Source organism: Leptomonas pyrrhocoris, assembly GCF_001293395.1.
Source record: "Leptomonas pyrrhocoris isolate H10 chromosome Unknown, whole genome shotgun sequence".
NCBI classification, from domain to species: domain Eukaryota; phylum Euglenozoa; class Kinetoplastea; order Trypanosomatida; family Trypanosomatidae; genus Leptomonas; species Leptomonas pyrrhocoris.
The window spans coordinates 222,054-245,510 of NW_015438377.1; the positions used below are offsets into that span (position 1 = coordinate 222,054).

General features: G+C 56.1%; 6 protein-coding genes and 3 non-coding genes across 10 annotated transcripts; 2 read left to right on the forward strand and 7 right to left on the reverse strand.

Annotated features, from left to right (window-relative positions):
* On the reverse strand, positions 1 to 1,216 carry ABB37_07934 (hypothetical protein; the record flags this gene model as incomplete). Its single annotated transcript, XM_015806742.1, has 1 exon — positions 1 to 1,216. A coding segment is annotated over exon 1 (1,135 nt), but the record flags the coding sequence as incomplete, so codon positions are not given.
* A 463-nt stretch (positions 1,217 to 1,679) lies between these two features.
* On the reverse strand, positions 1,680 to 3,189 carry ABB37_07935 (hypothetical protein; the record flags this gene model as incomplete). The annotated part of the gene is made up of 1 exon (XM_015806743.1): positions 1,680 to 3,189. The coding sequence occupies exon 1, from the start codon at positions 3,102 to 3,104 to the stop codon at positions 1,680 to 1,682; it is 1,425 nt and encodes a 474-aa protein (XP_015654614.1). The 5' UTR covers positions 3,105 to 3,189.
* A 4,041-nt stretch (positions 3,190 to 7,230) lies between these two features.
* On the reverse strand, positions 7,231 to 7,302 carry ABB37_08038. Its single transcript has one exon. It is a non-coding gene; the product is annotated as a tRNA-Asp (tRNA).
* Positions 7,303 to 7,378: 76 nt separating this feature from the next.
* Positions 7,379 to 7,459, forward strand: ABB37_08040. Its single transcript has one exon. It is a non-coding gene; the product is annotated as a tRNA-Ser (tRNA).
* Positions 7,460 to 7,519: 60 nt separating this feature from the next.
* ABB37_08039 lies at positions 7,520 to 7,592 on the forward strand. The gene has a single exon. It is a non-coding gene; the product is annotated as a tRNA-Ala (tRNA).
* Positions 7,593 to 8,193: 601 nt separating this feature from the next.
* ABB37_07936 (putative protein kinase putativepolo-like protein kinase) lies at positions 8,194 to 11,149 on the reverse strand (the record flags this gene model as incomplete). The annotated part of the gene is made up of 1 exon (XM_015806744.1): positions 8,194 to 11,149. Exon 1 carries the CDS (start codon positions 10,420 to 10,422, stop codon positions 8,194 to 8,196), a length of 2,229 nt encoding a protein of 742 aa, XP_015654615.1. The 5' UTR covers positions 10,423 to 11,149.
* Positions 11,150 to 11,810: 661 nt separating this feature from the next.
* ABB37_07937 (hypothetical protein) lies at positions 11,811 to 13,502 on the reverse strand (the record flags this gene model as incomplete). Of its 2 annotated transcripts, none has more annotated exons than XM_015806746.1 (1): positions 11,811 to 13,502. In XM_015806746.1, exon 1 carries the CDS (start codon positions 13,467 to 13,469, stop codon positions 11,811 to 11,813), a length of 1,659 nt encoding a protein of 552 aa, XP_015654617.1. In that variant the 5' UTR covers positions 13,470 to 13,502. The 2 variants fall into 2 exon arrangements, with proteins under 2 accessions (XP_015654617.1, XP_015654616.1); XM_015806745.1 differs by having other exon boundaries at positions 11,811 to 13,498.
* Positions 13,503 to 13,891: 389 nt separating this feature from the next.
* Positions 13,892 to 17,663, reverse strand: ABB37_07938 (hypothetical protein; the record flags this gene model as incomplete). Its single annotated transcript, XM_015806747.1, has 1 exon — positions 13,892 to 17,663. The coding sequence occupies exon 1, from the start codon at positions 17,414 to 17,416 to the stop codon at positions 13,892 to 13,894; it is 3,525 nt and encodes a 1,174-aa protein (XP_015654618.1). The 5' UTR covers positions 17,417 to 17,663.
* Positions 17,664 to 18,177: 514 nt separating this feature from the next.
* On the reverse strand, positions 18,178 to 22,463 carry ABB37_07939 (hypothetical protein; the record flags this gene model as incomplete). The annotated part of the gene is made up of 1 exon (XM_015806748.1): positions 18,178 to 22,463. The coding sequence occupies exon 1, from the start codon at positions 22,186 to 22,188 to the stop codon at positions 18,178 to 18,180; it is 4,011 nt and encodes a 1,336-aa protein (XP_015654619.1). The 5' UTR covers positions 22,189 to 22,463.
* Positions 22,464 to 23,457: the final 994 nt, after the last annotated feature.

Genomic DNA, 23,457 nt, shown 5'->3' on the forward strand with positions numbered 1-23,457 from the left:
CGAGTGGACCCGCCGGTGCATCGCAAACATTTGCATCTTTTTGTGAGTTTTTCGCGTTGTGAAACTTCTGAAAGGTCGACTCAACCACTTTCAACGCAGCATCCCGACTGGGGAAATTCGAGAAGCTTTTTGAGTCACCGTTTTTCAGACGGATACAAAAGCCGTCCAGTAAAACAAGCTTTTGCTCTTTTTCGACTTTTGAGACGTCCTCAAAATTGATTTCGAGCTTTGATTCCATCATTGGAGAAACAAAGAGAATGCAGTTCTGGGTGATCCACATTTTCCCAAGCCGACTGGCACCAAACTGGTAACAGCATGTGAAAGAGTCAATTACACTTTCAGTTGATGGCATCGAAGGGAAAAAACGGCGAAACTCTGGCACAGCCTTTGCGCGTGCTTCGTCGTTGCCTTCGGAAGTGGCAAGTTTCCGTTTTTCAGCAGTTACTAATACTTTCTCAAGAGTGAAGTTAGTGTGGCCGGGGCTCTCTTTCAATCCTGGCGATGTTGGCCGCGGAACAGAGCTTAGAGATCCGTTAGACGACTCAGATTCCTGCTCTCCGTTGTCTTTCGTCTTGACACTCGTAGACTTCGGTCGCGCATCTTGTTGGGATTCCGCGACACTCACTTCTCGTACTCTCGGGCGAGTGGCTGAGCTTCCAACGCTGTTGGAGCGGGAGCTTACGGAAGAGGTGGAATCAGGCTTATCGCCTGTCGAAATCGAGCTGGCGCGGTCGGCTGCATATTTTTCGCGCACGCACCACAAAGTCTTCAACAAATTGAACATCTGTGTCACGCCTGTGGAGAGGAAAGCAGTAAAATCATATTCAGCTCTTCCTTTTGTGGTTACTACGATGGTGTCGCACAAAAAGCCCGACCTTTTCTCAAAAGTGAGAACGTCCTCCAATTGTATAATAAGCGGTTCGTCCATGAAAGAAGACGAGAAGCAAATCCGCAGCGGTGTCACGTACATGCGTCCCATCCGGACAAGTTTTCGCCTAATAATCCCGCAACTGCAAGACTGGACGAGCTTCTCTTTTGATGGAATCTGTGGAAAGAGCTGATGGAAAGCACTCTCTTCTGGATTGCTGGCGCTGATAGGTTGCCCCGTTGCATCAGTGGCGGCAACGTTGGACATTGTATTTTGTTTCCACTTTTCTTTTTGCTGTTGGTTAGACGATGCGTGAAACGAAAAGTGATAACAGTAATGATAGTAAACTAAATCACAAAAAAGGAAGCAGGAAAAGAAGTATCAATGAGAAATTGGAATTATGTCGCTACCTAGGAACGAGGAGGAAAAAAAAAAAAGAGGGAGCATGGTGATTCTTCTTCTTTAGAATTGATTCTTTTCGTTAAGAGATCGCGGTCGATGAAAACACTTTGCTTTACTTAAAAAGCGAGTGAAGGGTTGTTACGTTTTTGTTGTTACCATTTCTTACATACATCTTCCATCCTTTTCTGTGCAGCACACGAGAATAGTCGCATTGACACGGCCTCGGCGACCTGGGCAGCGCTCATGACTGCTTCGGGAAGAATTAACAACATAATTACTTGATTTTCCTTTTTTGCCGTAACCCACACGAAGTATTTCGAACAACTAATACGGAAACCAACAAACACAAATTAGAAACAGAAAATAAAAAGGGAAAACAATGCGCACAGGTGTAGTACTATTTATTAGCCTAGTGCTCTTTAACTTCCACCAACGCTACCTTGCACACATTTGAGCCTTCCGGACGTGAATCATTTAATCTTTCAACATAGTTTCGGAGATATTTTTTCCCTTCCTCGCCCTTCCCTACAACAGCAAATCCGTGAAACATTGGGCATGTCCAAACACAATCAGACATTGACTCCAACAGAACAGGAGCCATATTCGGCTTGTCCAGCCAGATGTCATAGTGTGAGCCTTCCATTTCGTTCACACACAGAGCTGTGACTTTCGCTTTTGTTACTTGTTCAATGAGGTGTGAAACGCACAAGGGAGGAACATCCATGGCAACATTTCGCATTGTTACGTCTGGTTGACGTGAAGAAAGTCGACCATACAGTGTTTTGAGAGGGCACCTTCCACACACATAGTTGAATAATTCCAACTCAACATTTTTCAACCCTTTAGGATGAATGGAATAAGAATGAGCGTACGAGTTGCTGCTCATGTCTTTGGGCACCATGGGAGACGGCGTTTGGATATCCTTTCCTTCCACATTGGCGACCGTCCACGAGCCAGGATGAATGGCTACTTCGTTTTCCGGCGGTGGAATGGGAGCGACTGTCACCTCTGGATGAGGACTCCATGGCTTGGCGAACGCAGAAAGCGATTCCTTTACACCCGGCCCTTCCTTACGCACAGACGGCGGTTGCGTGGCACCGGGTACTGCGAATGGAACTTGGCCGACACTAACAGGGGCAACAGGAGAAATGTGCGGCATCGGTACAAATGGTTGGTTTCCCCATTGTCCTACCTTGATGGAGAGTCCATTGGGGTCGCTAACTAACGTTCGCTGCATCGCTGGATCGGCAAGCGTCCCGGGAGAAAACGGCTTCGCATCGATGTTGAAAGACGCCTTCTGTTTAGGGAGAGAGTTAGGACTTGTGAGTTCCCCTTTCGCGTCCTCCGTGGCTCCTTCCTTCGGCACGTCGGCAGCACAGTTTTCTTTCACGTCAGCGTTTTGTGGTGCTTCTACTTTATTTTCTTCCGTTCCTTTCGCTTCTCCATCGCCCTGAATCCTTTTCGTGCCTTCGATATCGTTTAATTCAGCTTGTACAGCCGCAGAAGCAGTGCCCACATCGTGCGCAGAGATCGTTGGCGCATCATTGACTTTTGCCGGCGGCAGGTCTTCCGATGCTGGTGCGGTGGCATCTGCAGATGCGGGAGGCACATTGGCATCGGCTGTGCCGTCGGAGTGTGTTTCTACCAACGCGGCATTTCTTCCTGCGTCTTGAGTCAACACGCTCTTGGCTTCGTCGCCGCCGATTTCGTTCGAGACGACACCGTCCAAGTCGACTGTGTCTGCCATTGCTGCCTTGTCGCCTCCTTTTTCAGCGCTGACAGATTCGTCAAATGGGACTGGTACTTCGATAGCTGGGGCTGTTGTATCCGACATTTCGCTTCGCAACAGACTTCGGTACACAAATAAAAACCTAATAGAGGAAATATGCGCTTACTTTTCTCCCTATCTGCGATACAGCTTTCAAAAGAAAGATACAAAGAGTTTTCAAGATTGTGAAGAATTGATTACAAGTAGTGCTGCATGAAAACAAACACATTATTTGTGTTACAGCCTTGGTAAGTCCTTTTCCGGGACTAAATGTTTCACCGTGAAACGAAAAAGATTGCAACGGCGAGTCCCGCCCTGAAAACTGCATTCTCACTGCCTCACAAAACGCAACTGGATAAGTAATTATAATTGCTATATATGTTAAGTAGTTGAAACACGATAAACTCTATACGCACGAGAAATGCTAATAATCTTGCTACGCCAGTTGCTAGGAGAAAACCGAACACTAAAGAAAACTACCAGTTCTGATAGAAGAGCCCAATAACAATCAAAATTTAAATATTAAACAACTTCATTCCAAAACGCGATTTCGTTCTTACAGCGCATTACTTTAAAGCTCAGTGGCATAAGAGCTGTTTCTCACTTTTTGTGAAGTCTTCAGGAAACTAACCGGTCAATCAGTTTATTCTTCCTGGCCAACAGAAGGTAAACCCCACACGCAACACGCTTTGCTGGTGCGTTTTTTTCTAGCAGATGTAACGCGAAAACACGCAACTAATAACCGCCTCTTCTATCACACCGAGGGAGACTACCCACTATTTTGTACTCGCGGTGCCACGAAAGCGGCTTCCAAGGAATCTCCTCAACCGCTGACGCCAAACATCGATGCACCAGACAGTTGCTTTTGCGCTCTGACGTACAGTACCGCGTCGATCCAGACACACACATCATTAGAACACAAAATAAATGGAGTCAGCTTTCTTCCCGTGACTTTGGGTCACTTCCTGGGATTTGGTCTTTTGTCACCGCACCACCGTTTTGGGGGGTCAAAAGTTGCTCCGTGCACCTCACGCTCTCAGAGTGGACATGAGCAGCACCAATGCAGCCCTGGAAAAGACGACAAACGCCTTGAACTGCTTATCCCCACGCGTCGTCCCAACTGGCACTTTGCAATACGGCGTCCTCCTTCGCAGCGGCTTCCTCCCTCCCCCCCCCCCCTCCGGTGACCTGTCTGAATCTCTTTTTTCCTTCGAGGAAAAGAGAGAAGAGTAGAAGAAAAGGTTTGCAACTCAAAAAGATGGTAGTACCATTGTCAGCTTCTCGAGCGCTGAAGGCTTTACTTCCACTCGTGCACTCGGTGTTTTCCCTTCTCAAGCGCTGTTTTGAGTGATTATCATGTTTCATATAACAGCAATTGTAGAGCTATAAAAACCAGCTGTCGTTGGGGACAGACAAGAGCACTTTCGCTGAGTTGCAAACTCAGCACCGAATAATCTGTCGAGTTCACCACACAAGTCTGCTGTGAAGTGTGTGACAGTTTGCTGCAGGTTAACCGGCAAGAAATTCTCCGCCGTCAAACATTGAATATCTCCCCAACGGCCTGCCGTTTTCCACGCCTGGAAGACCGCTGCGTGACCGCGTGACCTGTTGTTCAGCGCTGTCATGACAAGCTCTATTTTTCTCTGTGTTGTTGGTACCGCCTGCTTCTGCGGAATGCGGTTGATAGAGTACGTTTTCACCTGCATCATCACGGGATTCTCTTAACCTTGCAGAAGTTTCACTATTGCTCGTGCTGTCACTGCGTCCGTTGACTTTGTGTTGTTGCTGACCTTCATTTGTGTGATTGCGTTTGCAGACCGGTATTTTATTGTCTTCGGAGAGATTCTGTCTTCACCGTTCTTCTCGGCATGTTTCTTGGTTGCTGCAATGCTGTGCACCTGGCTGCGGTAGATGAGTCTGCGGTGTGGCCATACTCTCGTGGTTGCTGCCGCGGAAACCGTGGCCACGACGGGTGTCGTTTTCACGCGAGTTTCCTTAGATTTTGTTGCTGCGGCGCGCGTTCGAACATTTTTGTATCAGCAAGACACTACCACGAGACACTTGCACGGCATACGCTCTGGTTGTGGTCGAGGACGCGAACACTACAGGACAAATCGCTCAAATTCTCAGCAGTCGGAAGGCAGACAACCCAGCATCAACGCTGCTCACAACAATGAGTACGGATCAGATCAGCCGCGAGCTGAAACAAGCAAACGCAGCATCGATAGCGCACTCAATAAAACGAGGCGCTCTGAGCTTCCTCGCAACATGAGCCGCGCAGAATCAGCGCAAGCAAAAGTACATTCCGCTGTTAGCAAAGCATGGCGATGGCAAAGCCACAATGCAGGGGAACACGATTCGCCACATCACCGACTACGTGGCGTTAGCGAAAGTGATCGGAACCCAAAAGGCGACACTAGTCTTTCACGTTATGAAGATGGAGAAGACCGAGACAACCTTCTCGACAACGCGAAACGTGTAGCAGATCTCTTTTAGATGAACCACTGGCAAAAACAAGAAAGAAACCTGTCAACTGGTGAAAAAGCTGACAGCGGCAACACCGCACGGCCAGCCACGGCACAACGCAATCAAGACCAGCTTTATCAGCTTGCAGACAAATGCTATCGTCTCTGCACGGCAATGATGCACAAAGAAAGCGTCGCAGGTCGTGGCGGCTATCTCGGTCGAGGTGCATGGAAACTGAAGAAAGCAGCCATCACGGAAGAAGACTTCCAACATTCGTGGTGCGTCGGAAGTTGCGCCTCTCAACTTTCAGAGAGCTAGGTCACGCATGTGACCAGAGATCCCCTAGTGTGTGGACGATCTCCTTCACCTCCTTGGAGCAGACTGCTTTGCACACAGTCTAAGCACACCACAGGCGCCGGCTCCTAACTCCAGGGATTGCCAATCCCAAAACAAGTACACCAGAAGCGCGCCAGCACTCTCTGAGGTCAACACGGGCAATCCTCAAATGACCGAAAGAATTGGAAAAGTTCACAGCACGCACTCAGACACAGCAGCGGGCCGCGGCATCAGGCAGCAGACGGTTGACAGTATTACGCCTTTTACGGTATACAGGCATGCGTCAAGCAGTCCAAATCAGCATTTCAACAGGATGTGGACCACCGCGAAAGAGTGTAGAGTCTCTTTGTACACGAATGAGAGGTACACGGGAGAAGTCCCCGACTTCATAGGGGGTATATTTGAACCACGCAGCTCTCAAAGTGGCCGAGGCAGATCACACGTTCCAGAAGATTGGTGGTCCGACGCCAAGCATGACGGGCGGTGACTTGGAGCGACTGTACGTATGGCTCCTCCGCAGCTCGTCATTCCTACGTATACGCATCGCAGAGTTCAATTGGACATTGAAGCTCATTAGACGAAGGCTGTCTCAGCTCAGCCGGACACCTTTCCCAGTGAAGGAGCCGGCCTGCACACTCCCGACGGCGCGTGCACAACTCAAAAAATGATACTACCTGGCTCAGAAAAACCACCCACGAGCGATAGCGCCGGCCGTGGCAGCGAGAATGCTGACAATGACCCTCTACACTAGTTCCTCTGGAGCCGGTCGAGGAGCGGTGTTGATGCGGCACGAGTCCCAAGAAATCATGAGCGTTGATGAAGCATGGTCCGCAGCAGAGCAGCGCCACATGAACACGCTGGAAGCGAACACCGTGGCTCTGGTGGTAATACACTTGCGGCGATGGATTCCCGCAGGGTCGAACCTTCTTGCACGAAAAACTGCCGATGAGCTTATTTTTTTTTGTTCTTCTGTGTCGCCAGAAACTCGAGTCTCTAACGACGCTAACAGCTTTCTGCTTCACAGCAGTGTACAGGGGTTAATTTCCTTTTTACTGTTATGGTTTTGCTCATCCAAAAAACGGATTTTTTTCTCCTTTTACTGCTTCTTTCTCTCCCTTTTTTCTTTTCTCTTCTTTTAGGTTAATCTGTCTAGCTTGTACGCGTTTTCTGCCCTCGCCGGTACTATTTTTCTAACTCACACGTGAAAAGCCTTCGCGGAGCAACAGCTCTCCAGGGCATCCGTGCAGGGGTGGAAATAGAGGGGTTTGGCGCCGCTCTGCGGGGTGGCGGCCGACTCAATGGCGGTCGAAAAGGCCGCGTGGCGCAGGTGTCCCGGCCGGCTTTCCCCCGGCTCCCCAGGGTTCCCGGCGGCGCTCGCTCGTGGGAAAAGCTTCCCGGCCGGGAATTGAACCCGGGTCACCCGCGTGACAGGCGGGTATACTAACCACTATACTACCGAGAACTGTTTGCTAAACCGATGGATCAACGAAGTGAAATGGCGAAAAGTGATCTCTGTGTTTTTGGTGTCGAGCTCACAAGCAAATATGGCCGAGTGGTTAAGGCGCCTGCCTGCTAAGCAGGTGTGATCTCACGCGAAGGTTCGAACCCTTCTGTTTGCGAACTTTTCCTTACAGGAATGAAAGGTGCATTGAAAGCGTAGCGTTGAGCGCGTGGGCTGAGGGGATGTAGCTCAGATGGTAGAGCGACCGCTTAGCATGCGGTAGGTATTGGGATCGATACCCAACTTCTCCAGTTTTTTTGCGATCCCGCGCGCCGCAAAGGACAACGGCGGCGGAAGAAAAAGAGGGGAGGCGAAAGAGGGAAGTATGGAGAGCATATTCAAAAGCATCGCGAAATACGGCACACACACAAAAGCGTCTGCGCAGTCTCGAGCGACCGCATGCGAGGAAAGCGAAGTGGTAAAAAGTCGAGGAGCTCTGCGGCGACGCAGATGAAGGCAAAAGGCCGCTGTCCATCCTCGCCTGTCAAAAGTAGTGGGGCCATCTCGCCGGCATGCGACGCCCATAGTTTTTTTGTGGCTGAGCCGCAGTGCCCGGATTGCCCGTGTTCCTCCCTGCGAGCCAGTTCTTCTTCTTTTGCCATGAGACCTAATACAGAGGAGAAAGAAATATATAGAATTGAGTTCTAGAGAAAAATATGAGAAAGACGCGTGCGTTTGTGCTTTCTTAGGCCCTTCGCTCCTCTATGCTTCATGTTGGAATAATAATAAAACAAAACAAAACGCTGAGAGCGAAGGGTCTAAGAAAGCGACCAAAAGAACAGGAGCGAAAGCGAGAGCAGAGCATGGCGCGCGGCGAGACAGTTCCCTTCCGTTTCTTCCGGATAAGCGGCACTACAGGCAGTGGTCCTTAATCACTTTGTAGAGCACGTTCTTCGTGCTGCGCAGGCGCTCCGCTGCTTCTTCCCATTCTGTCGCAACCGAGCTGAGCGGCAGCGTGCGGCGGTGGCCTGACGGGTCGGTGTAGGTGACCACACGCCACTCCGAACTGAGGATGATCTCCGCGCCGTCCTCGAAGCACACCTGCACTGTTTTGTTCGACAGCCGAAAGACCAGCGCCCCATCAACGCGCAGCCAGCGCTTCACGTACACGAAGTCATTGAAGGTGTGCGGGTCGGTGCTTCGCGCCGGCGTAGGCGGCACAAAGGATGAGCACGTCACAACTTGTACCCTGTTGGGGGTGTTCTGCTCCCGGCTGAGGTAGGTCTTGAAGTACTTCGTCAGCGTCACCTTCTTGTCCAGCGCGGTAGGGTAGTCGTGCATGTTGAAGATCTGCAGCTCGTCCTTCGCGAAGAGGCCAATGGTGCCATCACGGGCGGGCATCTCAATCTTCACGCGCGCGTAGTACTCCACGCGGTCCGTGATGGGCTCCCACACGATCTTGGTGGAGTCGTTGAAGTGTGCGCCGGTCTGCCCGGTGTTGAGGCGGTAGGCCATCCCGTACTTGCTCGAGAAGTCAGCGCACTGCGTCACCCACACCGGCGGCGGCGGGGCCTCCTTGTCCGCGCCGTCGTTGCCACCGCCCCGCTCGCCGCAGAGCGTCTCGTGCAGGCGGTCGTGCAGCGCCGTGAGCTGCTGCTTCTCCTCCTCGTCGACGTTCATCTTCACCTCATCACGGTGGCGCTCCGCAGCGGCCGCGTTGGTCACTGCCCCGGCCGTCGGCGAGGCAGGGCTGGTCGGGCGAGTGTCGATGGGCGGGAAGTGGGTGCTGGAGGGGCGGCGGCCGGACGAGGGGGCCGCGACGCCGCCACGCGGAGAGCCGGGACGGCTGTAGTACGGTGCGTTGTTGTTCGCGTTGGTCGAGGTCGGCGGAGGGGCGTAGACACCATTGTTGTTGTTCACAAGCGGCGAGGCAAGCTGCTGCTGCTGCCGGAGGTTCACGAGGAGACGCGGCGAGGTCGGCACACCTTGCGGCGGCGGCACGTTCGCGCTGATGGGCCGCAGGATCTCCCGCTGCACCTGCACCACGTCCTTGCCGCAGCTGTACGGCACCACCGCTGGTGGGGGCGGGTGGTGCATGTTCACGTTCGAGTCGCGGCGGCCGGCGCGGGTCGAGGTCGGGGCAGGGGCATCGATCGCCGACGCACCCGGCACCGGCAGACCAAAAGAGGCAAACGACTCCGGCGGCGTCAGCGGCGGCGGCGGGGAGGAGAAGAAGGAGTGCTGGCGGATGTCCATGAGTGTGGGACGGTGGCTGGGGCTGCTCTGCAGGATGCTCGTGATGAGGTCGCGCGCGTTCTCCGGCACGCAGGAGGGAAAATCGTAGCGGCACTGACGGATGCGCTTGTAGGTGGACTCGACGTCTTCCATCTGGAACGGCGGCTGGCCGACCAGCAGGGTGTAGAGAATGACGCCCAGCGACCACGTGTCCACCTCGTAGCTGTGGCCGTGGCTCTTGTGGTCGATGATCTCGGGGGCGATGTAGTTCGGCGTGCCGCAGATCGTGCGCTTGCGCTCCCCGTCGTACTGCAGCTCTGCGGCGAGGCCGAAGTCGCCAATTTTCACGTTCAGCTCGCTGTCCAGCATGATGTTGCCAGGCTTCAGGTCGCGGTGGATGACGCACTGATCGTGCATGTACTGCATCGCAGCGAGGCACTGCAGCATCACGTACTGCGTCTCCGGCACGGTGAGGCGGCGCACCTTCAGCAGGTCCATGAGGGTGCCATGGTCACACTTCTCGAGGAGCATGTACACGTAGAAGCGGTCGCGGAAGGTGCGCATGAAGTTGACGATGTATTTATGCTTCATGCGCTTGTGGATGGCGATTTCGGTGTGCAGCTTCTGCTGCGTCTTGGGCTTGTCCAGCGAAGCGCGGTTCACCGCCTTGAGAGCGTAGGTGCCGGTCTCGTCCGACACCTCGTAGCACTTCGCAAAGCCACCGCGCCCGAGAACACGACCGCACGTCAACTTGTGCAGCTTACCGTTGGTGCTGTCGATCTCGTAGATGCTGGTGCCCGGCTGGAAGGTCGGCTTCGGCAAATCGGCGGTAGTGACAGGCGAGGCGCCGTCCGGGCCGTACGCGGGGGCAGAGCGCACCCCGCCAAGACGTTGCATGCGGTCCATCGGCTTGCCACGGGCACGGAAGCGCAGAGAAGACACAGGAGGAAAAAAGAGGCAAAGAGAGGTGCTAAATGCTCTGACGAAATCTGACCGGGTCGAGAAGCGCCTCTAAGCCAAAACGTGACAAGGAACAAGAAACGGCGTCAAGGACAAACGAAGAGGAGTCTCTAGAGGCCTCTGCACTTGCCGGTATCTATCTATGAGAGCGGCACGTCTGGGAGAAAAGAGAAAATGGAGGCGACACGCTTCGCGGACGACGCAGGCGGCAGAGCGAGCGCGGCACGAGAGGGTGCTGTGTCTGCAGCTGAAAAACAAAGCAAAACAGAAGAAAAGGGGGTAAGGGAGGTTAGCCGAGCACGTTGCCAAAGCAACACATAAATGAGTAAATGGAGTCTAGGAAAAAAAAATAAGTCGAGGAAATGGAGATCTATAGTGTATATATATATTGTCGGTGTGGGTCTACGTGTGCAGGGGGAGAAGAAAAGAAAAGATAGTGTGAATTGTAAATAAATAATGTTAGTAGTAGAAATGATAACAAGAGGTGCGCATCTCAAAGAACTACAAGGAAAGAAGAAGGGACAAAGGAAAGCTGCTTGCAGATTGCTTGGCGGGTGTATATATATACGTAGAGAGAGAGGCCAGACAAGCAACGAAGGCAACCACACGACGTCAATAAAAGAAGAAAATATGGTCAAAGAAAAGTGGTACTTTGACGTTAATTACTGTTATCTGCGTGGTGTACAGCGCATCACGGAGTCACCGGCAATGAGGAATGCGAGCGCGGTCGAGAGAGAGAGAGAGGAGAGGAGAGGAAGAGGAAGAGGAAGAGGAAGAGGCAGAACACACAATTGTGAAATTGGAAGCAACAGAAGATTCGGCGCTTGGGCACGCGCTACGCGCACAAGAACGGAATGTCCAAGGAGGGTATCACCCACCTACGCACACTCTCTCACACACGCAGCAGTATCATTGCATTCCTATACTCAGTGCAGGAAGTGTTCTCGTCAGGGAACAAAATGGTAGAACCTGTAATGTGTCGTGGTGCTGCGCAGCATCACAAAGAACGGAGTCGACTACTATTATTACCACTTGTGTCGTTCTAGGGAAAATGCTGGCGGAGGTGGCCAGTATGCGCTCTTGTATACAAGAGTGAATACAAAAGAAAGAAAGAGATCAGCACGATAGTTTACAGATCAAAGCAAGCAAGCAAACAGCGTTGCGCAAGCGACTCGAATATGTATAGTAACGAGTGAAAACAACAAAAAAACAAAAAATCTTTAAGTGGAGGCCAAAATAGTCGCTTCAATTCGTTTATCATGAGTATTTTCCCTCTTTTTGTGAGTCGGACAACAGCCATCACCATCACCACCACCACAAAACCTTCGTCAGCGTTACTTCTCCTGACCCCACGTCCACGCCTTGCTCACCGCCTTCTGTGCCTCATGGAAAGGCACTACACCAACGTCCTTCCCCGTGAGGAAACCGACGTGGTCGGTGCGGTTGGCCGAGGTGGACAGCACCACCTGCCCCACCGTCACCGCCGAGTTCACCGCCGCCCTGCCGCTCTCTTGCGAGGACACGATGTTGCGCAGCGACCACGTCAGGATGTAGTCGCCGCAGCTCGCCGTCACGCAGAGCTCCTCTGTCCCGGGGAAGCGGTCGAACCTCGCGGTGTGGAAGCGCACAGCGCTGGCGCCGCCCATCTGCATGATCTGCGCCGGCGTCGGCTGCAGGAGGATCGGCTTCGGCTTCTGCGCCCCCATGCGTCCCTGAAACCCGTTGGTCGCCTTGTCGTTACTGTCGATGTACTTGGTCTCGATGAACAGTAGCAGCTGCGCGGTGGTGGCCACGATGTACTTGCCGTCTGCCGTGACATCGATGTCCACAATCGGCACCTTCGTCTCCAGCAGCGTCTTCGCTGACTTGGGGTAGTAACCGCCGGCCGGCTTGCGTGCGCCGGGGGGACCGGTGTAGAGGCGAATGCTACCGCTGCCGTCGCCAATCACGAGGTAGCCGTTGCGCGAGGTGGCATGGCACGTGAAGTCTTTGCGGAGCGTACGCACGGCGTAGTCCGTTGGCTGCTTGCCGTCCTCCATCACGACGCAGCTTCGAGGGTCCATGCGGGTGTCGATGTTGAAGGCGACGTTGCGGCCGAGACACGTATAGACGGCGCCGGAGTCGGCCGAGGCGTGGTTCGCGTAGGACAGGCCTTGGATGTCCAGGTCCTGGGGCTTGTACTCCTGCACGACGGAGCCGGTGGCGAGGTCCACCTGCTGCACCGCGGCCTTCTTGCCGCCGAAGAGGAGCAGCTTGAGATCGCCGTTTTCGAGCAGGGCGCCGGTAGCGGTGCCGTCCACGGCGGTCACCGCCACCTTCTCCGCACCTGCCTGGTCAAAACCACGCTCCGTCACAGGCAGGGCCTGCATCTCCAGACTGGCCGCCTCATTCCCTTTCTTGATGACCAGCACTCGGTTGAACTGCAGGGACTCGGCGGCGCAGATATTGTCCGCGCCGGTGCCCGCCACCGTCATGCGTGCCGGGTCAAACTCGAAGACGTGCTCCGCGGCGTCCTCGTTGCGCAGCTCGTGGCTGGCAGCCCCGCCGAGGTAGTCGTACCACTCATCTTCCGGGTCCACCTCGTCGTAGCCGGTGAGGAGGCTGTAGGTGCACTGGTTGTACAAGGCAACAAACCGCTGCATGCACATCCGTGGCGTCACCTGCGCCGCCTTGTCTGCCGGCGCGGAGAAGCGGAAGGCGACCGTCTCTAGCTCCTCTTCGATAAGGGCCGGCCAGTGCACGGAGGCGGCCTGGTCGGAGTAGGTCAGCTGCAGCTCTACCCCGAGCGGTTGCTCAAAGACCACCTCCTCGTCTTCGGTCACCAAGATGACGTACTCCGCAGCACTCCCGCTGGTCTTCTTGCGCTTCTCTACGGTGATGGCGAAGGCGTCAACGTCGCCGAGGGGGTCGTAGTAGGGGCGGCCGCTCTCCTCGCCCGCGTACTGGTACAACGTGCCCTCGCAGGTGAAGAGCACAGTAGAGGTGGGAGGCATGTCGAACTGCTAAGTGACAATGAAGGTTCTTGCTTGGGTAAAGATGACGGATCGAACACGGTAGCAGCACAATACAGAAAAGAAGGCGCGTGTGAGGAGAGAGGGAAAGGGTGAGAAAGGGGAGGTGAGATAAGCACGCAAGGTAAATGAGAGGTGCGCAGACTGACGGTGACGGAGCGGTGCTGTTCTTGGAAAACAGACAAGCAGCTTTGCAGCTCGCCGTACCTTGACAAACAACAACATCATTATATTCTTTAAAAGAGAAGAGGACAAGGACGTTGTCCCTGCTTCTGGATGTCCAGCAAACAGATTACCGTGTACAAATCGACAAAAATTGGCTTTTGCCACAGATGAGGAGAGACGTTGTCTGCAACTTCAGCTAGACAAACGGGCAGAGGAAACCAACGAACAAACGAGCTCTTTCACTCCGATGCACTGTCGAGACGCCGAACTAGCACCACGTCTGACATGCGTACCGGCGTCGCCGCTGCACTCGACAGGGCAATGGCCCTCACCAACGCCCGCAGCGTGCACCACGGCGTTCCCCCCTCTGCTGCGCTCTTTTTCGCCGGGGCGGCTTCCTGGGGCGTTCCGCCGAGGTGTCGCCAGAGAACCACCGCTTGGCGGAGTGTCTTGGGCAGCACATCTACGTGTCGCAGCCGTCGCCCCGGCACGGAGGAGGAGGACGATGGAGGGTGGGAGGCGGCAGACCCGTTTCGTGCCGACGACAGGTTCTGCGGCTGCTGTGGCAGACGTGTAGAGGTTGGTGACGCCGCGGACGGGCACGGCGCTGGACATCCGTCGGCATCGACGGCGCACAGAAGGCGCTCCCACAGGAGCTCCAGCTGACCACGTGCAAGTTCCTCGGCGTTGGCGGCCGTGGCGGGCCACCGCAACGCTGCCGTCATGGACGCCATGCTCTCCCTCCCCGACGCCTCGGAGAAAACGCCATCGCCCTCCTCGTCGTGCGAAGCATCCGCGAGGGAGGGCGATGGCAGGCGGACGGGCAGCCACAGGTGCGCGCCGTGCTCCGCCAACGGCACCACCTCCACCTCCGAGATCACCGCGAAGTACACCGCCGAAGATGCAGCAGAAGTCGTTGCAAAGGGACGGCCATAATGGTTCTGAGGATGGTGGACCGCTGCGTTTGCTGCCACCCACGCCGCGGCCGCCTTCCCACACGCAACCACCACATCCGCCTCGTCTTGAAGAGCGCCGAGCTGCGTCGTCGGCTCATCGCAGAAGAGGAGGAGAAGACCGCCGCGTTGGTGCCACAGCACACAGGTGTTGGCCCAGAAAGGCGAGGACGACATTGAGGCTGGATGGGCAGCGGCCGTGGTCGTGGCGGCGGCGGCAGTCATGGCGATCGGCCCCAGCTCGTGCAGCGTCCATGGGGTGAAGAAGAGACGGAGGGAGTGCAGAAACTGCTGCGTGCTGAGGCTGGGGTGGTGGGTCGGGTTGCCACGTGGGAGGACGAGGGCAACACGTGGCAACGAGGAGAGATCTGCGGAGAAGGTGGGCTGCGCCGACAGCTTCTCGACTCCTTGTCCCTGCTGCTGCTGCCGATTTTCAGAACGGAAAAGCGCAGGGCTGCGAAAGACATCCGCCACCAATGCGTAGACGGCCTGAAAGACAGGAAAGGCCTCACCGAAGCGTGCGGGGTCCACACACCACTTCTCGTAGACGTCCTCCACCGATCCGAGCAGCGCAGGCGGGGTGCCGTGACCGAACAACGAGGACTCTGCCACCTGAGGCACCGGTTTCGCAGTTGGATTCTCACGCACGGCGCTGGGGGACGTGGACAAAGAAGACACGGCGGCCATGACGGCGGCAGAAGCGTCGCCAAAGGCATCGAAGAGGGCCGATGCGGCGGTGTCCGTGAAGGTGCCGAGGGCAACGCGCTCCAGCAGCGCGGGCGTCAGTGCTTGAAGGGGGCTGTCCTCGGTTGTTCGGGGCCGCTTCTGTGCTGATCTCTTCTGCTTTCCATTCGTGCTCGACGTGCCATTCATTTCGAAAGAGGACGACAGTGGAGGTGGGGCATCGGCCAGAACACTCGCCAGCAGCGTGAGTTGCTCCGGACTGCACGGGACAAGAAGCTTGTGGTCCCCAAAGATGGCGCCGGAAACCTTCACCACGCTTGTCGCAGCGCTCTGTGTGTTGGCGGTGGCGGTGGTGGTCGTCCCCGACCGCAAAGATGGTGAAGGAACATCATGCAGGTTGCACACCAGACGCGCGGAGCTGAGGTGGGGCAGCATACGGAGTAGCACCTGTTCCGCCGTGACCCCGCTGCCTTCTACCCGATCATCGTCTTGACCTTTTTCGTATTCTCTAAACGTGACGAGTCCGTCAATGGGCGGCGCGGCTCGGAGAAGGCGGGCCAGCTGTGTGGCCACCACCGACGCCGCGCTGCTGGCATCCGCGTTGGCGTTCGCGTCCTCCTCGCCCGTGTCATCGCGCAGCATGCAGAGCCACACCTTGCACACGGTGCCGAACGCAACTGGGATGCGCGGTGGCCGCGGCGGTCTGCCCTGACACACGTCCTCCGTTCTGGTTGCCGTCGTGGCAGAGGAGCTTGAGGTTTGGGCCGCGTAGCTGCTCTCCTTTCCGCTGCTGCTGTTGTCAGTGCCATCCTGCAGCTGCACCACGTGCCCTCGCACCGTCATGTACACGTGAAAGCGGCGAAGTGCTGCGTAGCTGTCGAAAAGGGCAAGGATAACAGGCGGCGGACACCCGGATAGGCCGTCCCGTGGAGAAGGACCCCGCCACGGCGGTGCAGGGTGGGGCAGTGGCGTGCGGGCGGAAGAGGGGTGACGCTGCGTCTCCATGTAGGTGTTCACCTTCTCGAAGACACGCGCAAAGAAGACATGGAGAGTGAGCGGGACACGGTAGCGAGCTGTCAACACGGTTGTGGTGCCGTGCGCGGATGAGCTATCCTCCGTGCCGCTTCCCCACACGAAATGAGAAGCAGCACCGCCGTCATCGGCTGTTGCTTTCGCGGTGCCTGCCTGCTGGAGCTGCTGTGGCGCCTCTTCCGTGTCTTCGGCACTGACCTCGGACGTGAGGCTCCTGCCCTTCGTTTCCAACGCTTTCTTTCTCTTAGACGTGCTGCCTCCTTTCAAGCCCTCGTCGTGGCTCTGTGGCGCCGCACCATCCTCATCGTCGTTATCGGTGTCGCTGAGGCACCAGAGGTTTCGCAGACGGGAAGCACAACGCTGCTGCGTCGTTGACAATCGACTCGCCCTCCTGCGCCCGTTGCGGACCGTCGAGGAGGTCAAGGTGCTGTAGATGTCGCTCACCGGCAGCGGACCGTCATCCGGGGCGACACAAAGCACTCGCTCTAAGAGCGAACACCGCGCAGGCGACGCGGAGGTGTTCCCCACACATTCCACCGCGTCATTACTGCGACGCTCTCCTGTGCCGTTGCTGTCCTGCAACCAGCGCGTGAGACAAGCGGGTGGGCAGGGGATGCACTCGTAGAGCGAGATGGCTTCGTCGTCGACGCCCGGGTCGGTGAAGAGAAAGGACACGGTGACGGTGCCCGCCATCACCTGAATCCCGGTCACCTCCGCCAGGGCGTAGTGAAGGCGGTAAGGTGGTGGTGGCGGTGGTGAAGACGCGTAGGCGGAATTCAGAGACCCCCGTGCGAGGGGGGCGCCGCTCTGCACACGACAGGGTGCGAAGATGACGGAGCCGACAGTCAACGTGCCGAGGTGCGGGCCGGCGGTGCGGTTGCCTGTCCATGCTGGCCGCCACAGGGCAAAGAAGTCAGAGGCGGAAAAGCGGACGAGGGATTTGGGCGGCTGCGATGTTTTCTCGTCGTCGTCGTGCAGATTGGCTTCAACCTTCACCACGTTGTCGAACGCAATGGGAGTCTGCGAAGACGATGACGACGGCATTGCTGGGCGTTGACTCTCTGGCAGGTCGTCACTCGTGACGGAGCGAATCATCGCCTCAGTGGTTGCGAAAGAAAAGAGAAAGAGGCTTTGCAGGCTGTATAAGAGAGAGAAGAGAGAAGAGAGCGCCTTTTACGAAAGGGAACGCAGTTCTATGCAGATGAAAGCGTTGATGATTATTTCTCTTGTGTGTTTTATTCTATTCAAAAGCTGTGGTGTTGTATGGCTCTTTGCGTGGCATGCGTTACAGGAAAGAACGGCATCCCTATGTAAGCCTGGGAGACGTACCGGCTGCGCCTGCTTTTTTAAAATTGAGGCATTGTTGGGATGAGGTGCAACACACCGTGTACGCAGCGGAAGAGAGAGAAGAAAGAACGACGGGAGGAGGGTAGGGCGATGGCGACACGAAATGAGACAGCGAGAGGAGGAGCAAGAGTCCACGCACTGTCGGACGGCTGCAAGAATCGCAAGCAACAACAAGAGGATGCCCGTGCGAGTCGCTAGGTGGCTTTTCCACAGCATGGAGCATTACATTTTTTCTTCTTTCCTTTGTCTGGGCAGAAGACCCCCAGAGGCCAAAGAAGTGTGCGTCTGCGAAGTGGTACCCGTGCCCCGGAGGTGTGCATCAGGCGCACTGGAAGAAGAAGAGGAACAATAAATGTGTATAGCAGATAGCCCAGAAGCAGCGTTGGTCGAGAAAGAAGATAAAGAGAGGAAGGAAGTTCCTTCATAACAAACAGTCGATTGGGGTGTGGATGTGCGCCTGCTTGCGTCCTCCTCTCCCCATCCCTGCTGAAGCAGAACACGCTCTGTCGCTACGCGTTGAAAGCGGCCAACGAGGCAAAAGACGGACGGCCGTGCGAGCACACGTAGTACTGCTCCACACATTCCAGCGCCGCCACCATGTGTCGCGCCGCCGCAGGCGTGACAGCGTCACCAAACATGAGCGCACCACGACAGGAGCGAGAGATGAAGAAGCGAAGGAAAGCCGACGGGATCGAAAGGAGAGGAGAGGAAGCCGACGTGGGCGTAGCAGCCGCACCAAGGGCCTCCAGCTCCTCCACCGTGTCTGTCAAGGCTCGCAGCGACGTTACCCGGTGTTCCACACCCTCCACCTCCACACAGGGCCACGACCGGACAGCCGTTGCAAGACGGGGAGAGTCGGAGAAGGGTGCGCGGCATGAATCGTCCACCAACTCATGCTGAAACCGCCATCCCCATTGAAGAAGATGGGACTCCACCAATGACACGCGTAGGCGCCACTCCGCAGGGATCAGTACGGGAAACGACGCGAGTGCAGTGAGGGATGGCGCGTGGGGAGCGGAGGGGGAAGCAGGTTCCGCCACACAAGAAGAGGTGCCCTTTTTCTCCACCAGGCTTCGCAAGAGACGCGTATTTTGCTGCCGGCGCTCAAGGGCGTGCCGTGCGTGACGACTCAGCCCCGGCACGGCAGACGCAGCACCGACGCCACTGCACTTCCCTGTTCCCCTCACCGTCGCACGGTGGGTTGCGGCCGCCTGCGGCAGCTCAGGATGTTGGACGTACGTATCCGCAAAACACAGGAAGAATTCAAGGCGAACGCGCTCGTGCACCGCGTGCTGGTCCAGTACCCACCACCGTAGATGACGTGGATGAGGCGACGTGGAGAAAAGGGAGGGCAGAGGAGATTGTGGGAAGTATGCTTCGACCAGGAGAGACGACGGCGGTGCCGTCTCCGCCTCCTTGACTTGTGCGTGCCCTTTCCCGAATATGTGACGTGACGACGCTGCTTCTGGAACACCGCAAGGACGCTGCGCCAGCAGAATAAACTTCCGAGCCCAGGGAAGCACAGACACGCTCGTCACTTGCGCAGACCCAATCGGCGGTGTCACTGCGGGTTGGCGAAGTGGTACATCTCCTGTACCAGGAGCTGCTCTGTCTGCCGGTGACCAGGGCTGTGGCGGGTTACACGCGCGTGGCAGCTGTCGCAGCACACTACCGCGTCCTGTGTCCAGCAGGTGCCGCATGCGAGCCATTCTCCCCTCCGCTGCAGCAGCAGCAGCAGCAGCGGCCGTACGCACTCCACCCAGCACCGCCGTTGCCACTTCAAAGTTCGTGCTCTCCGGTTGGAACGCAGCTGCCCGCTCTGCCTCTTCCAAAATGATCTCCGACAGTTTTGGGTGAAGCGAGACGGGGGTGCGGCGTGGGAGTGCGGCGGGGGCCGCTGCGAAAGCCGCCGAAGCAGCATCCTTCGCTCGGCCACCACAACCCGTCGCGTTCATCCAGAGCGTCGCCGGCGCCAACCGCACACGATGCCAAGGCGCTGGCGTCGCTGATCCTTTGGAAGCTGAAGGGATAAAAGACTGCGTCCCAGGCGCAGCGGCGGCCTCCAGAACGCGCTGAAAGACGTACTGCATGCGTAGGCCGACTTCTCCGCTTCTCTCGCCAGCATGAGAGTCCGCAGTAGCGGCAGCAGAGTCACGCACAGCCGCCTCTGTTGGTACATCGACGGTGGGACTTAACGAGTAGATGCGTCGATCGGCTGCTGGTGTGGAAGGCTCTGCCTTGCCGCTTACCAACGAGACACAAGGCGTCGTCGGCTGCTGCTGTGGAGATGGCTTTTCGGATGCTGGCACGTCCAAGGTTTCTTCTGTGGTCGCTGAAGGACGTCCTCCGGGACAGACACGCTCTACTGCAGCCGCATACAACTCGGAAAAGGAGGAAAGAAAGGCAGCGGCGCCTTCCCTTGAGTCCTGCTGCGCCTTCGTTCGCTGTCGCTGGCGGCACTCGCAGAGGCGTGTCGGCACATACGCGGCATCCACAAAGATAAAGACGGGAGAGGCGATGACGAGCGAGCTGAAGCGACCACGCAGGGAGCGCGACTGGGCGGCCACCACATCGTAGGCCCAGTGATCGGGCTCAAGGACGCGACGCGTGGGCCACACCGCACCGGTGGGAAATGCCGTCGATTCCAATGGCATCGTTTTTGAGTCGGCGGTGAGGATGAGAAAGGTGGCGGGGTGTTGCTGGCGGCCGTCGGAGAGCGTTACGGATGGCGAGGAGGACAGGCTGAAATGGGGCGAGCGGCGGACAGATGAACACGACGGCGGCGACGCTGAGGACGCGGCGGCATCAGAGGTGAACAGGCAAGGCTTGGAGAACGCGTGGAAGATCACCGCGAATTTCCCGGGCTGCATCACCACCTCTGTAAAGCGTGAGCAGCTGCGATGGACGTTCGCTTCGTCGCCGTCATGCAGCGATGCATCCACTGCTGCGCGAAACGAACGGCGCTTCTGCGCTGTTTGTCGGCGCTGCGAGGAGGTTCGTGGAAGAAGGAGGTCGATGCCGAAAACGGCGCAGAGCTCCTCTGCGGTCGCCTCCCCTTGTGTTTCACCGCGCCACCTCGTCTCCGGCGACGAGAGGGTCTGCGTTGCCTCCTTAGAGGAAAGCTGCTGCCATTTCTCTTTCCTTGTCATTCCTTGTGCCTGCTGCACCGTCAAGCGTCCACTGCATACGCCGAAGCGGTCACAGAAAAGCCCTTGTCGTGTTCCTCGCCGATCTGGCAGACTTGACAAGTTGTCGTCTGTGCATGCGCCTTCTATCAGAGCCACGAGGCGGCATGCTTCTGGTGGAGGGAGTGCGGAAGGGCAGTGGCATGCTACTTCGCCAAATGGAGAGGTCTCACGCTTTGCTTTGCCTCCTACACCGCCGCTATCGTTGCTTTCCCTGAGGAGGCGAGCAGTGAAGACGGAAGGGAACTCCATCGTCGCCGCGGCTTCGTGTGAGGCGCAGGGGTTGGCATGCAAGTACAGTGGCGCAAGCACGGTGCACACGGCGGTCTGGAAAAGCACGGCAAAGAGGTGCTGCTGCTCCTCACGCCGTGTGCGCTGCGCCGAGGCCGACGTCGCTGCCCAGCGTGACGACAACGATGAATGCAAAAGGTCCTGCGTTTGTCTGTCTAGAACACCAGAGGGCGTCACCTGGAAGGCGGCTTGGCGCAACGGAAGGTTATGGAAGAGCCCGCGAACGCAACAGCGTGTGCGAAGAAAGACCTCGTCGACCTGATCCGCAGCACACACGCGTCGATAACAGAAGTTGACAAAAGGTGGCCGACTCGTGATTGTATGCCTACCGGCAGGAGCAGCAAGACCAACAACAGCCGGCATCATCATTTCCTGTCCGCAGTGCCAGCGTTTTTCAAAGCACACATAGGGGGCAGGTAACACGCGTTTCCCTTCATGGCAGCAGGTGCCGCCGCTGGCCGGTGGTTCAAGCAGCCACACAGAAACACTGACATCGGTGCAGATGGACGCCAGTCGACGGAGAAGATCGAGCGGGGCCGAATCAGAAGGCGCGTCTGCGGCCGGCGCGCCTTCCGCCCTGCTTCTCTTCCGCGGCGGCGGATGCGCCACTTCACAAGCATGGCCGAAGCCTCGCTGAGGGACGGTCCGCGATGCATCGTCCTTGCCCTTGTCGTCGTCGAATGGAAACGCAACGCTTCGCTCAATGTCCCACGCAAACGCTGGGAGACACACCGATGCCTCGACGCTGACACGACCGCGGCGGCGAGGCGGTGAAGCGGGGCTCCCCGCCTGCGCCACCGACGAGACAGCCGGCCGGTGAGGCGAAGGGCGCTGTCCGTCGCGGTCGTGCGACAGGGCAGAGCCGCGGAGGGGGCTGGAAAGGTACGAGCCCCACACTTCCTTCTCCAGCGCCGGCAGCGCCGCCTGCGCCACCGTGGCCAACGCGTCGGAGAAGGTGGGGAACTCCGCGCACGCGGCGAGCACCGCGGCGTCTGTGTGCGGGAGCCGGTGGATGCGGGACGTGGTGGGCGTAGAAGAGGACATCACGTCTGAGACGGAGGGCGTGTCTGCAGCTGGAGGTGTGATGAGGAGGGTGCTGCTTGGAGAAGAGTCGCACAGAAACTCGAGAAAGCAACAACAATAATAATAATAGTAATCATAGTGAGCGTTTCCGCTTTTTCCTTCTGTGGGTGAGGGGAGTATCAGAGAAATAGTGCGGCGAGGGCCGTTGAGGGAGGTGCAGCGAAATCTCCCAGAAGATTACTCTCCCCCTCGCTCCTCCTTACGTATGCAATGATCTCGTGTCTGCGCTGGATGTCTGATAATCGTCAGCGGTGGTGCCCATCGTCAACAAAAGGGCAGCAGTAGAAACAACAAGAAAGAAGCTCACGATCAGCGTAGTCAGGGTAGAAGGCGGAGGAGCAAAGAAGGAGATGAGATGGAGTAGAAGCCAAAAAACATTTGAAGGAAAAAAATGCAAGAGAGGGGGCCTATTAGAATGCTTTATTCCGCCCCCTCTGTTCTTTTCTTGATTTGCAGGTCGAGTGTGGTCCTCGAAAACCGCTTGCCTCTTGTTGCTCCCTGTTCGGGCACAGGCAGCTAAATACAACCCAACAAGGATTGCGCATGTAAGCAAAAAAATAAAAGGCTTCGCTGACACAACCTGCTGGTGAGAGCGGCAGCAAAGCGCACGTACAAGGGTGCATGTATAAGTTGTTGGAGTTTTTTTTCTAGGTTTGAAGACGACGGTACATCGCTAGCACAATAACACAATCAACACAAACGGAAAGGCATCATCATCCACAGTTGCGATGGCAGCTTACAGAAAGAAGAATCCCCCCTTTTTCTTCACATGTGGAGAGCGGGATGATGAATGGAGAAAAGAAAAAAGAAAACCACAACCACCACAACAGCACAAGGGAGGTCAAGGACATAAAGGGGCCCTCATCACACGAACAGCATCGACAATAATAAAACCAACGTTGACAACGAACACGCTTTTTTTCTTCTTTAGTAAACATAGATTAAAAAGAAAAGAGAAAAGGAGTGAGTGTGTGTGTACATAGGTGAATCCAAGCTATTCCAGAAAAATCAAAAAAAAAGAGAGAAAGCAAACAAAACCGCTGAACAGCACTTGCCACCATTGCCGGCGCGAAAAGACAAAAGAAAAAAAATAACAAGAGCGAAGAAAATGACTTCGCAGAGAGAGAGACGGAATGATGATGATAATAATAGGAATAATAAAGACACGTAATTGAAGTAAGTGTACATAATTGTTGGCTTTTTCCCTACGCCCTTCCAATAATAATAATA